At 40.7% G+C, this 13660-nt stretch overlaps 1 protein-coding gene across 1 annotated transcript in view; it reads left to right on the top strand.

Annotated features, from left to right (window-relative positions):
- The first annotated feature begins 641 nt into the window (after positions 1–641).
- EMCN (endomucin) overlaps positions 642–13660 on the top strand; it is a 53656-nt gene continuing 40637 nt past the window's right edge. The window contains exon 1 of the mRNA XM_058024573.1: positions 642–825. Within this exon, the coding sequence (XP_057880556.1) occupies positions 642–825 (184 nt within the window). The remainder of the gene's footprint in view (positions 826–13660) is intronic.

The following is a 13660-nucleotide window of genomic DNA, read 5'->3' as shown; positions in this document are numbered from 1 at the left end:
TAGATGCAACTTCTCAAAGTAAAAAAAAAAAAAAAAAAAAAAAAAAAAAAAAAAAAAAAGTACCCATTTTCATGTAAAGAAAACCTCCCACCCCAGCTCTAACTCTGCACAGCCCAAAGCCTCTCACTGCTGGGGCACCTTGTTGGGGCCACTTCCTCTCCCTATTCTGGTGGCCCTTGCATCCTGTTGGTTGCAGGATGGCAGCTCTCTCAGGGAGACTCTCTGCCTTTAACATGAAGCAGCTGTGATTTTCAGCAGGGCCACTTTAACAGCCCAGAAAAGAGACACCTGAGGGTGGCTCTTGTTGCTTGTTTTGCTCCTCTGTTCCTGGCTGTGTTATCCCCCTCTACCTGGGCTCACTCACTGCTCGCAAACATGTGCTTTAAAAGTGTCCCAAGCTCCAGTATGAAAGCTGGTGATGTATAATATATCCTAAGGAAAGATTTGCCTCTGTTCAGAAACCTTCCTGACCTCATGACTGAAGAAGAACAAAATAATGTATTAACAAAAACATGGTTCACTGCCAAAGAAAAGGAGTTCCTGTAAGGACTGAAACAATAAATCTCCTCTGTACTGAACTCCCAGAGGGAGTATGTTGTGTTTCCTCCTGTTCTTTATCAAAGTCCCCAAAATAAGCAGGAATGGGCAGTGACCAGGCACAGTCACCACACACCTTTTTCCATGGAGTAATTAAGGCCTGCCTCAGAGTGAGAGCACTCCCTGCCCAGCTGCACAAGGGAGAGCTGACAGCGCTACCAGCAAGCATGAAGCTCCTGGGGACTGCCTTCTTTTTCCTTGCTGTACTCTGTGTTTGCACTGTGGGAGGTAAGTTCTTTGGCTTTTTTGGATAGACTTGTCACATCTCTCAAGTGGTTTGTGAACAAAAGCTGAGCTGTCAGTCGGTGTGTGCTTTTTCTTCATTTCTACTGCAGTGATTGAAAGACTGTGTGTTGGAGGAGAAGGTACTAACTGGCAGCTGAGTTATATGTGCTCTGTGAAAAACTTTCCTGCCATTGTATTTTTGTGACAGTTTTCTTTCTAGGTGTCATGGAGCTCCTAAATCTGAGAGGAGTCAAAAGCAGAGGTGTATTTACAAAAGTTTGCAGTTCTGTTTTTCTTCTACATGTTAAAGCATTTTTTGCAAAGATGGCTTTAAGGGGACAATTGAAATGCCTGAAAGATGTTGCAATTTTTGCGCTTGCAAGTTAGATCCATCCTGATAGATTTCCCTTGCACTATACCAGCCATAGGTTTGGCCAAGAATGTCTTTAAGAAATTATTTTAGTTTTGGCCCCAAAGATATAGGGACTTAAAACATCTGTCAAGTGTCGGATAATGAGGGGTGCAAGCCTAGGGGTCACATTGGTTACAGGGCACAGTATCTTTTAGATATGATTCTTAAATGCACAGATTTAATACAACTTTGGTGTTCAGGTGGTCACTGAACTGATGTTTTCATTATTCTTCAGCTTAAAAGATCTTGCTTTTAAAATGGAATTAACTAGTAAAACCTGAAAGGGTGAAAGAACCTGCAACAAGGGCCAGAGTCTATCATCACCTTTGCCAAAAGATAGATACATTTGAAGTAAAATCTGCCTTTTATCTGTACTTTCATTTCCCATCTCTCTGGGCTACAGCTTCCACAAATGCCTATACATTTCCTGAAAAGGATCTATTAACCAGAATTAAAATTTGATAACACTAGATTACCTGATCTAAATGAAGTTAATCAACTTTTGTTCAGGTTATATGTTGAAATCTAGTATTTTGTGGTGTATCTTATTCTATTGCTTGGGCTCATTGCTGTTAGGAAAACAGATCAATAAAGGAGATTAAAAATAAACCTGTGCCACAGAAAGAACTGCTTTTAAAGTTATGTTAAGTACAAGCCCCAAAAGTCTGTCTTGAGGTGCTATTTATTCTCTGTCTGCTACTCCTTGTAAAAATAGTCTTCCTGTCATTGTCAAAGCTTTAATTTCACAATTTCTGAAAAGTAAAGTGGAGTTGCATCAAAAAGAGCATGTTTAACACAACAGTCCATAAAGCTTACCAGAAAGCAACATGCAAAGGTGGGAGGAATCCTGCTAATTTTGTACAGTCCTTTCTTAAAAAAGGATTTTTCCTCCTCTGCATGATATGAACATGGCAAAAATTATGACAATGAATAAGCAGATTTTATATATGATACATTTGTTCTGAACAATTTTGGTTCTGTAAAACAGGAAAAAAAGTATTTTTAACACTTAATTGCAGGGTAGATATGGTAGTGAAATTCTATTGGTAAATTCATGCTAGAAAATTAAGAAAATTTATGGGGAAATTTGGAGTATGTTTTTTTCTACCTTGTGAAATAAAGTTAGACGCTCTGGTCAAGCTTGCTTCTGGCAGCCACATGCACCAACCTGTTAAGACAGAAGTGGTTTTATTGTCTGTTGTGCAAAGCTGGACCAGATTATTTGGATTTCCACTTTTTGTGATCTCCAAAGTGCTCTGGTCATCTGGGCTATAACAGCAGAATCTTGTAATCTGAAGCTGGGAAGTGATGGTGAGGAGACTCATGCCAGTCTCCCTTTTTTGAGCATTGGAGACAGCAACAAGACTTTTCTCCAGCTGTTTAGTATTATTAAATGATAAAAAATAATATAGTTTTTATATATAATATGATTTTTAGAGAAGGCCAAATCTCATCCCAGTGTTTTAATACTCCCTTCCCCAGGTTTTGGAGTAGTTTGCTTTCAAAGCTCACCAAGACAAATGTGCGGGCTTCCAACTTTTTCATTTGCTGCACACAAGGTGTTTGTCTGTGTACTTTTTGTATATCATACATAGGACATTTCCACTGTGGTTAGTAAAGAATATACCTGATCTTCTGTGGGGCTTCCAAATTTCATGCTTTTTCTTCAGCTGTATGCTCATAGTGCTTTTCTTTGCAGTTTTCTAACTTGTCCTGGGATCTTTCATCCTCAAATGCCCATAATGTTTCAGCGGAGTCTGCCTTCTGTCAGCACATTACTACAGGCTCAGTTAAGTACAGATGTGGAGGCTGATAGCCTCCTGACAACTTGTTCTTCCTACCTAGACTTTTCTCAACCCTCTGGGAGTTAAATGGCATGCTTAAAATAGGAGCATGCTCATCTCAAGATGTTCAGTTCTCCTGGCATATTGCTCTTTATTCTTACCTGTTCCAAAATGTAGCTCAAATAAAAATGCTTTCTAGCATTTTTCTAGGTTGGTTCATAGCATTTTCAGCTTTAAACAGGCAGCACTGGAATGTGTCAAAAAAACAATGTCAAATTATAGTAATCAAATATGAATGCTCTTGAATCTGCTGTAGGATGTAATTACTTTAAAAATGCGTAAAGGTGAACTTGTTTCCTTCTAAAAGATGAGAGGAGAAGCCTTAGCATGTGCTTATAATGTAAGTGTTTAGATGTTGCATTTTCTTGTGCCTTGGTCTTGGAATACAGCGTGGCGTGGCTGCACAGCACAGCAAAGCAAACATCCTCCCCACAGTGCTGGTAGCACAGCACTGCATCCCTCTCACCCAGGCACCCAGGCTGGTGTCCTGCAGAAGTGGTGGCAGAGGACAGAGGGCTGTGCTCCTCCTGGCATCGGGCTGGACGTGTCCAGGTAGTGCATCCGAGCAGAGGGGCTGGAATGAATCACCCTGTGTTGGACATGTCCAGGGCTGGGGTGTTAACACCAGATTGTTGACCCCTGTTGACAGCCAGAAGTAGCATTATCCAAGTGCTGTGTCAGTGTTGATGGCATCACAAAGAAACAAGGGAGTTCTTTTTTTGAAAGGGAGGAGCAAATCTTGGCATTGAGAGTTTGGTCCAAATGCCCCTGAAGTAATTTGGAGCTGCTCTGTTTCAGTGTGGATCAGCCCTAAAATATGAGTTTCCCAGCCCCTTTCCTCACTATGGGGATGCTGTGTAGCATCCCAAACCTATAGCACAGGTGATTAATCCTGACTCCCAAGCTGATAGCTTGAGAAAAGTTCCACTGAGCCAGGGCTCCTGTAGTTACTACACACATTTGCAGCCGTCTGAATGTTGCTCTTGTTGATGTAAATTAGAGGAGATAGATAGCCTTTTCCTTTTCCAGCTTCTGTGCTCTCTGCTCACAAGCCCTCAAGTATTTTAAAAATTAATTTTTAAAATTAATACTAACTAAACTGTTTTGAGCAGTGAAAGCTTTTGAAAATGGTCTCACCTCACTCTGGGTTATTATTCATGTTTGTTCTCTGGAAAACTAGCAAGGCACAGACAGCCAAAGTTGGATCATTTTCTCATTTCTGAAAATTTGAGAAATGTGAATGGGGTTTAGATATTACTTTCTTACATCTTTAACTTGCTGGAACCAAAAGTTTGGATGTCTTGAGAATTTGCCTGTTGTGGGAAAAAAAAATGTATTTGGTGCTTTCACTGTTTCCAGCAGTTTGTCAAGATTAGTTTTGTGAAAAATCAAATTATAGCGCTGGAACTTATGATAGCCTTTAATGGAATATTGAATTTTTATCCCTGTGCAGATTTTTTTGTTCTTTTTTTTCCCCTGCTGCCACATTCCTTTCATTCATTAGATCCTTTGCATTTTGGGGCAGCTTTTGACTAATGGAGTTTCCTTCCTGGACAGAAGGAAACTGCATGTTGTATTCCCAAACCTGAAAGCAAGTTTAGTGCATTTACTGAGGATAGAAGCAGATGGCTTGATACCTGCTTGGTTATGATTTACAGCCAAAATAAATGGAGATTGAGTATGAAGGGCAAGTTGCCTACAGCATTCAGTTCCAAACCTGGGAAAACATAATGCTGTATAACATGCCCAAAAATTTATTGTCTTTTCTGAAAATTTACCAGAATGTTTTATCTTTTCTTGAGCTGACTCTTTTTATCTGTGTTCAAAACTAGAGTTCTTATTAATCTTCACTAGTTTATAAATTAGGAAAAAAAGATCTGCTGAGGTTTGGTTTGGTTTGGTTTTGTGGGGTTTTTTTTCCTAATTAGGAAAGTACCTCAAATTTGGACTCAAATTGTTTATACATCTGAGTCCTGTGTGGAAAAACCTGCTGAAGTACTTGAACATTTTTTTGGTTTTTGGTACTATAATTTGTACTGCAAAAGTAAAAATTGAAAATAATCTTTAAGAATCTCTTAACCTTGAGATGGGAGTACATTTAACTGATACTATTTGATAGCCAGACTAACTTCAACATGTAAAATTAGTAAAATCTCATGGAAAACCATAATTTTTATTTATGGCCCTTATGAAAGGGGGTGGGGGGAGAAGGTGATGTTGTTTGTAATTTTTGCTGCAGCAGCTCAAGGAAGACTCATTAATGGGTTTATTGTGCAATTCTATAAACAGAGAGACAAAGTTTGATTTGTGTGTAGCAGGTGTTATTTCCAAATACAAGTGAAGAATTAAATGCCTGGCTCCTTTGGAAGACAAACAACTACTTTTGGTTTCAACTAGCACTCTAAAAATGGGTTTGTCTATTAAAATAGGTCTCCCTTTAAAACAGAAAGGTCAAAACTCTGATTTGCAGCCCTGCAAGTCACTGTCATTGTTCCAGCAGCTGACATATCATGTAGCAATACCTTGGCACTCCTCTTGTGAAAGTGGATCCTTGGATGCCCTAACAGTGGCATGTGGTATCAGCCAGACCTACCTGCCACAGGAAAAGGGGCTTGACAGAATTTAATATGATGTTCTCTCCACACTGTGCCTTCTGGTCCTACCTCCCCATGAGAGAAGACTGAGCTGATGATCTCTTGCTGATATGATGACTTGGAATAAAATTCAGCAAGTGTCATCTGCTGGGGTGTTGTAGGAAGGGGTAGAAAGCTCTCTGCTGCCACCCACACATGTACTAGAGGCTGGTCTGGAAGGATCCAAATTAATTTCAATATACTGTTTTTCTCAGCAGTCAGAGTGGCCAACGACCCCTTTCAGACCAGACTAACTAGCTGGTGCTCCAAAGGTTATGTTTCAAACTAGGAACAGGACAAGGATTTTCTGGCTGCTTTCATGTGGAAAATGGATACTTGCCTTTGGTGCAAGTGCAAATTCCATACTGTTTATCAGTAGATCGGTAGAGTAGTTTTACAACAATTTTGAATCCTTTCTTTTTTTTTTTTTTTTTTTTTTTTTTTTTTTTTTTTTTTTTTTTTTTTTTTGCAATGGCAGTAATGTGCTTCTGGGTGTTACCTGCATGTTGTAGATAGCAATGCATCTCAGGTTTCTGAAACCACAGAGCAAGTGGCACATAATTTTGCATCACAATTTTCTGCTGTAATCATTCTGCCTTATCACTCTGACAAAATTATGTCTTTTGCTGGGATGGGAGCACTACACTAGCCTTTCTGTCTGAAGATTTCTACAAGATAAGTAATCATTCTAAAAAGCACATTCAATTTGTCTTAATGGTGTGATTTCTCAGTGTGATTGATGGTGTGATTTACTTGGTGTGAGGAGTGTCAGTGTAACTTTAGGGTTAAATCAATTAACATTATGATATTAATGAGATGTTTGTTCTTCCTGCAGATTTCTTCTTTCATAATCTTTAGCAGGAGATTAATATTGGTTTTGGGCTTGAGAAATTCAGCTATTGAAGCAACAACTGATAAGAATGGCAAAACCTTTGGATTTTAGTTGTTTTGAGGAAAACAGTGCCAGGAGATTTTCTAACCTTCTTGGCCAATTTGCATTACTTTCCTCTACAAAATACTTATTTGTTGAGGCATCTTTCCACTTCATATTAATTACCTGAAGTGATCAGAACCCCATATATTCCTTAATTTTTTGCTACTTTTCCTACTTTTTCTCATGCACAAAATTGAGTCTAAGGTTTTGTTTTAAATACAGTGTTGATAACTTTCTAAACATTACAATATGGGTGCTATCTATCCCATTGGGAGGATAGCCTGGAATAATCTTTCCTAGACAGATGAATTACTCCTCTTCATGTCAGCATGGACTATAGAAGCATTCAAAGGTTATAGAAGCAAAGATATCACCAATATTTCTATACAAAATGACAAAAATAGGTGATGATTACTCTGCAAAGAAATGTGTAATTCAAATCCTTTCCACCCAAATTCCAGGTCTCATGTCCAGTAGAGAGGGGCAGCTTTTGACATGATACATGGCTGATGCTTCCATCGCCATTCAAAGTCCACAAAAGCAATAATTTGGGGGTTTTCTTTACCCAGGAATTCTAGACACTCTGAAACTCCTGCCAAGTTGTCGAACCTCATCTACCCCTAACTCCTACAGATGCTCATAAAGTCAGAAATGTGTGGTGTGTTGAAGGAAATGTTTGGGACCAGTGTGCAATTCCACTGTTGTTACTCATTCTTGCAAAGGACTGTTAAAACCTCTTTGTGAAAACTACTGAATTCTTTGAGTTATGGAGCTTTCTGGACGTCCTGTAGAGTCCAGATGGAGTCTGGACATCCTCTGTTTTGACTCAGATCACATAACCCATGGAAGTTGTAGCTACACCAAGGGCAGGCTGCCCAGAAAGGCTCTTCCAGCAGAGCAATTTTAGGTTCTCTTTAGGAAGTTTTTTTTCTTATAAGAGTAGTTTATAAATATATTTGCTGTTATTCAGAAGATAGCAAATGTATTTTAAAAAGTGTTGGGCTTGCAACAACTCACTAGTTTCTAACATGCCAGCAACAACAAAAAAAATTACTTAAGATCTATGCCAAATAACCCAGTCCTTGAGATGTGCAAGGGAAGGACACAGCGCATGTACTAGAGGCAAAAAAATCCTTCCAGTGCACAGTGGTTTTTTGGTTTTCTGCACATTTTATCCTGTCTAGTTCAAATGGCTCCAGAGGATTCCACTACTTTTGCAAGCCATCCCCAGTGCTAATGGAGTCATGTGGCTGGCATATCTTAATGCTCTTTAATTTAGGTGAACTAGTGCACAATTTATCTTACTGACTTAGAGATGCTTTCTTGTAGTGCACAGTCTGCTTCTTCCTCCCTATTTGCTTTCGCCTTGCATTTCCAAGAGCTGGCAGGAACTGCTGTTTCCAGATGCAAAATGGAAAGTGGGGATTGATCATTCATGGGAGGAAAGGTTGAAGAAGAGCAGAAAGGTTTGTGTAGGAAGGGAACAGCTTATTTACAATTGTAATGTAATAGTCATAATTGTCCTGGGAATACAATTGCTCTAATTGCCAATGAAAGTACAAGGGGTGTCTATGGCTGTTCACCAGTGTGGTGGGATCAGCTCCCAGCTCACCATGGCTTCCCAGTGCACCGACTGGGAGCTGGGATTTTGACAGGCCTGGGAATCCTGAATGTGGGCCTCTCTGTTCCCCCTGGAAGCTGTTTTTCTGAGTGGGAGCCAGCGTGGCTAATGCAGCAGTTCCCACTGCTCTTTGGTAGGATGAGTCCTCAGTGCTGACACTCTGTTTCAAGTGCTCCTTGTAGTAACTTTGTTTTTAAATGGGAATACTTCGTTACATAAAGCATGTGAGAAGATTTTCAGTTTTGCATCTGACCTTAGCAGTTGTATAAGATTGGTGGAAATTCAGAACAACGTGAGTTATAATCAGCTTGGCAAGATAGAGACAGGCAAGAGAAGGTCTTCATCAGCTGTATGTGCCAATTAGAGAAATGAGATTTTCAAAGTGTTCCCTTCATCCTTGCATATGAAGTAACTCCAGTGAGACTGTGCTGCACGCAGGGCTTGCAAAAGCCCATTTGGGGCCTTCCCTTTGGGATATTCTGTACCATTTAACCTTTGTTCCAGGCAGTGTGGAAAAGATGAAGAGAGTCTCAATGGACCAGTGAGCATGGAATTACATTAATTATAGAAGAAATTTACAGTGTTTCCACAGAGTTTTCTGACAGGAACTGCTTTTTGATGTTCCAGAGGCTTTCAGAGCTTTGTCAGGAACAGAATGGCATGGGCGGGTGTGGCTAAAATGGGTGTCTGGGCCGATCCCGGATGTTCTAAAAATAAATACATCATAGCAGACACTGCAGTGACCCTTTCCTGAATTATACAATTAGTCATGCTGCTGGAGATGCACTTGGGTCACAAACATAGCACAGAGCTATATGACTTTCCTAACTTCTGCAGCACATGGAAAAGGAGAGCTGCTGATTGACCGGGGCTCAGCTTCCGCTCTGGCTGTTCTGTATCTGCCCTACCCAAACGTGCTCTTTCATGGGAAACAAAAATAGGCTTGCCAATAGCACGTTAAGGCATAAGCATTGAAAGAATTACAATTTTCTCTCTGCCTTCTGGGTGGGGGTGAATTGCATCAACACTTATCCCTTCCTGTTGCAAGGAAAAGGGCTCTCCTTTATTTATTTTTCTCCTTCTGCTCAGCAATGCACAATATGTATAAAGCTTTCTATATAAAATTGCACCCTCTAAGGACATTTTTCAAATTTATTTAGCTTGACTAACACAAGGGGAGGGGATGGCAGTTCATTTTCTGTACTATAATATAGTCCTTAGAAACTCCTAGTTTTTATCTTACATGTGGACAAACAAATATATCATAATCAAAGGGTGACAATCGGGTGATTTAAATAGCTTTAAGGGGTTTAATTAAAACCTATTAAATACTTTTAACATGTTTAAATAAAAAGAAGAGCAGAGCTTGGAGCCTTCATTCAAGGAGGGCTGGAGTGCTGATGAGCATGCTGAGCACATTTATCATTCTATGGAGTGCAAACAATGTACTCATCCCTCTGTAGTACACAGCAATAGAGATATCCACCAACCTTCACATGAGCAGAAGGCACACTGAGAAAACTTGTGGTTAAAAGCCTTTCATAGGGAGTTTGCTTTTCTTCTAAGGCAATAAAAAGGCCCCTTAAAACTGGTTATTTAAGTGCCCAGATTTCCATGTCCACACATGCAGAGAGGCAAATCATGCTGTGCTTGGGTTGTTTCAAATACTCAGGAACACAGGGCATTCATCCAACATTTCACATTAATGTTTTGAGGAGGGGAGCCTCACCAACCTACAGCCACGCTGGCTGAGGCTGGTCCTTGGCATCTGCCTCGTCAATATTTCTCTGTGCAGCAGGTCCCTAAGCAGGAGCTGTTTGCTGGGGTCTGTCAGCAGGCTTTGTGGGAGCCTTTTGCCTGGGGGTTGGTGATTCCCAGGAACTCTCTGCCAGTGCTTAGTGTTGGGATGCTAGCCCCATGCCTGGCTGAGCAGGAGGAGCTCTGGGGCAGTGCTGGCACAAAAGCTGAATTTCCTGCCTTCTCTCTGTTCCCTGCTGGAAAAATTGTGGCAGCTACCTCCCTTTCCTTCCTCCCCTCAGTTCTTACTGCTGGCTGCCTCCAGCCCACCCAGTTTATGTTTCCTCTGCAGAAACCAAATCCCACATTGCCCCATTTGCTGCTGCCCATTCCCATGCAATGCAGGAGGAGCCCTGGCCCTGTCTCCTTTTCCGGCTATGGGGCTTCACATTTATGCTCTCCCTTCCTTAATATCCATCCCTTTTGGCTGTTTTCAGGTGCTTTTGCCCTTTGTGGGGAGAATGTTATGTGTCTCTGGCCCAGGAATTTCTCCCTGCCCTTGTGTCCTCCCCATGCTCACGCCTGTATGTTTTCCCCACTCTTGTGCAGCAGACTGTCGTGTGACACCAGCCTGCAAACCAGGACCAGCAGCTACAGAGAAGAAGTAGAAAGTTGACCTTGAGTGTAAAATCTCCCCATGTAGGATTTGTATAGTTTGTTTTTAGTTTGTTGCTGAAGAGAGACGTGACTGGAAGGAAGGTGACAGCTTGGCAAACCGGAGGTGGTTTCCCACCTCCCTAGGCAGCGGGAATCTCAGGCTTCCAGCTGGTTGGCATCAGGCAGCAAAAGGATGTGGCCTTTCTCCCTGCCTCGTGGTTTTAGCATTGCCTGCAGTATCTAAATACACCTCACAGGGATTCACCTCAAACATGGCCAGTGTAACTCTGCTCAGGATCTGCATTGTCCTTCCAGCTGCCAATGTGAGAATTTCACAGCAGAGAAAATCCTGAGGTGGAAAATGCCTTATGTTGCAGGAGGCTGTGTTAAGACCTTTTGCAGCAGTGCAAAACCATTGTGAGACCAGGCTGGAAAAACACTGTGCAATTCTGGCTTTTGGTGATAGTGAAGTGGCAGTGACCAGCATGGGGCTGTTACTGGGGACACAGCTTTCCTTTCACCAGGGGCTGTCACAGCCTGAGTGGTTGTGTGCAGGTCCTGTTACAGGCACAGCTGAATGTGTGTGTGAGGCATGCCACACTTTGGGTATTGCTTAGTGTACTAAAGACATGTGGAAACACAAACTTTGTGGGGTTTTTTGAGTTTGCTTCAAATTCATGAAGTTTGCAAATGGCTTTGTTTAATTTAATATCCTTCCAGACACTTATCTGCTGTGTCAGCTGTTATCAGATTCAGCCATTCACAGGATTACATCAGAACCTTGGTTCCCCTTTAAAATCTAGTTTATGTGACTATAGAAGGAAAATCTAAAGTACAAGTCCTTAAGGATGAAACACTAGAAACTATTAAATACTAAAATCAGTACTACTTCTATAAGATTAATTTTTCAGAAAAAAATATCTGGAGGGGGGGATTATTCCCTTTTTCCTAAAAATTTATTTCTGGAGTATTCAATGTTTTTTTTTATTTGTGATCTTTGAATAGCAAGAAAGGAGTTGATGTTTCCAAACAGCACTGTTAAAATTGCACTTAAACCTCTTCTATTAGTGTATCTGTATTTTTGTTCTTTGGATAATGTATGAACCTTTATACAAAATGCACTACAAAAGAAAAAATAAATTTATCTCAAGAGTTAGGGTAAATGGTCATGCACTGGAAAGAAAGACAAATGAGTAGTGAAAACAGAAACAGGAGAAGTGCAAGGACTATACTGGGCCTGGGGAAAGGTGAGATAAGAGAATGTAGAGATGAAGCAGCATTAAATGAAAGAGAAAAGGTAACAGACAACAGAGCTCCAAAGTAAGAGTAAACAAGTTGTTTACTTGGTGTCAGGCAGCAGCTATTTCTTGGGACCTCTGAGTTCCCAGATCAGTCCCAGAGTGTCTACAAGGACAGCTATCACTTTCTTGAAAAAGGATGTTTTTTTTTCTTTTTACTGGAACTGTGGTTACAGGAGGCTCTTTCATGGTCACGAGGGCTGGCAGAATTATCATGGACTAGAAAGAGATCACTGTTTATTCCTGATGGTGTGGAAAAACAGAAATGAAAAAAGCAACTTTGACTTCTCCATAACTTTTGTGTAGTTGCAAAGGCCCAAGGTCACACAACAAACCTCATAACATAACATCCTGAAAGAGAGTAGGTTTAGATCAGCTATTAGGAAGACATTTTTTACTAGAATTAGAGTAGAATTAGTTAGGGTGGTGAGGTACTGGAACAGGTTGCCTGGGGAAGCTGTGGATGCTTTTTCCCTGGAAGTGTTCAAGACCAGACTGGATAAGCTCTGAGCAAACTGGTCTAGTGGAAAATGTCCCTGCCAACAGCAGGGAGACTGGACTTAGATCATCTTTAAGATCCCTTCCAACCCAAACCATTCTGTGATTCTATGATAATACATAATACACAAACATAATATAAACACCTGTAGGTTCTGCTTTATAACCTTAAAGCAAGGAATTATCATGTGCAGCTTTCCCCAGGACACCTCTTTGGTAATTGCTCCCAGGTGGAGCCTGTAGAGCATTGGTCAGGTTTTGAGTGGGAATAGATCACATCCTCATCAGCAAAGTGGTGAAAGCACCAGCTGCTGGCTGTTATGCCAACAGTTTGACACAGGCACTGAAATACCTGCAGGGTTTATAGTCCAAATCCCTTGTCCATTACCTCTCATTCAAACTGCAGTGGACATAAGTTTATTCCTTTGCCTTGGTTGCAGCTCCTCCTGCACCTACTGACTGCTGTTGTTTTGCCTTCTGCTAACCCTTCCCTCTCTAGGCTGAGCAAATGTAATTTTTGCAATCCTTCCTGAGATGTCTTTTTTTTCTAGACTCCTGATGTTTTTTATGATTCTCTGCTAACCCCCCACCTCCAGAAATCCACATCCTTTTTCACATGCTTCTGAAGCTGGAACAAGTACTTCATCTGAATGAAAGGATTTAGCCAGGTGGTTTTGGCTATCTAGTGCACTGTCGAGTGAGAGAAATATCAAACAGGCCATTCCACATGTTATCTGTAACAAGAGTGACTTTTCCATAAAAATAATTTCTTTTCAAAGTTAGGTACTGACGCCAAACCAGACAGCACTTAAATTCAGTAACTCATGTTATGAATATAATCAATATATATTTTGAACTATCTATTAATCTTTAAAAATGTTTTTGCTTTGGCATTTGGTTTTGTATTATCTCGTTCATGTGATGTTTCAAACTTTGTGGTTCATAACCTGTGGTATCCTGTAGGGTGTAAACAGAAGTACTGATATAACAACATGCAATTGTTCCCTTTTTTAAATGTTTTGATTATAGCACTAACAGGCACCCAATTAATAAGAGGTCAGAACCTGTCTGTCTTTCCAGTGTAAAGGTAACAATAATAAGAAAAAGAGAGAGAGAAAAGGTTATGAGTACTCCACACTCAGATTTTAGAGACTGAAGCCTACATCAAAAGCTGCATTCTGAGGACAACTGTGGCCATCAGTCA

This window comes from Melospiza georgiana, chromosome 5 (genome assembly GCF_028018845.1).
Source record: "Melospiza georgiana isolate bMelGeo1 chromosome 5, bMelGeo1.pri, whole genome shotgun sequence".
NCBI classification, from domain to species: Eukaryota; Metazoa; Chordata; class Aves; order Passeriformes; family Passerellidae; genus Melospiza; species Melospiza georgiana.
The sequence above is the reverse complement of the archived record's forward strand: the minus strand, read 5'-3'. Positions and strand labels throughout refer to the sequence as shown.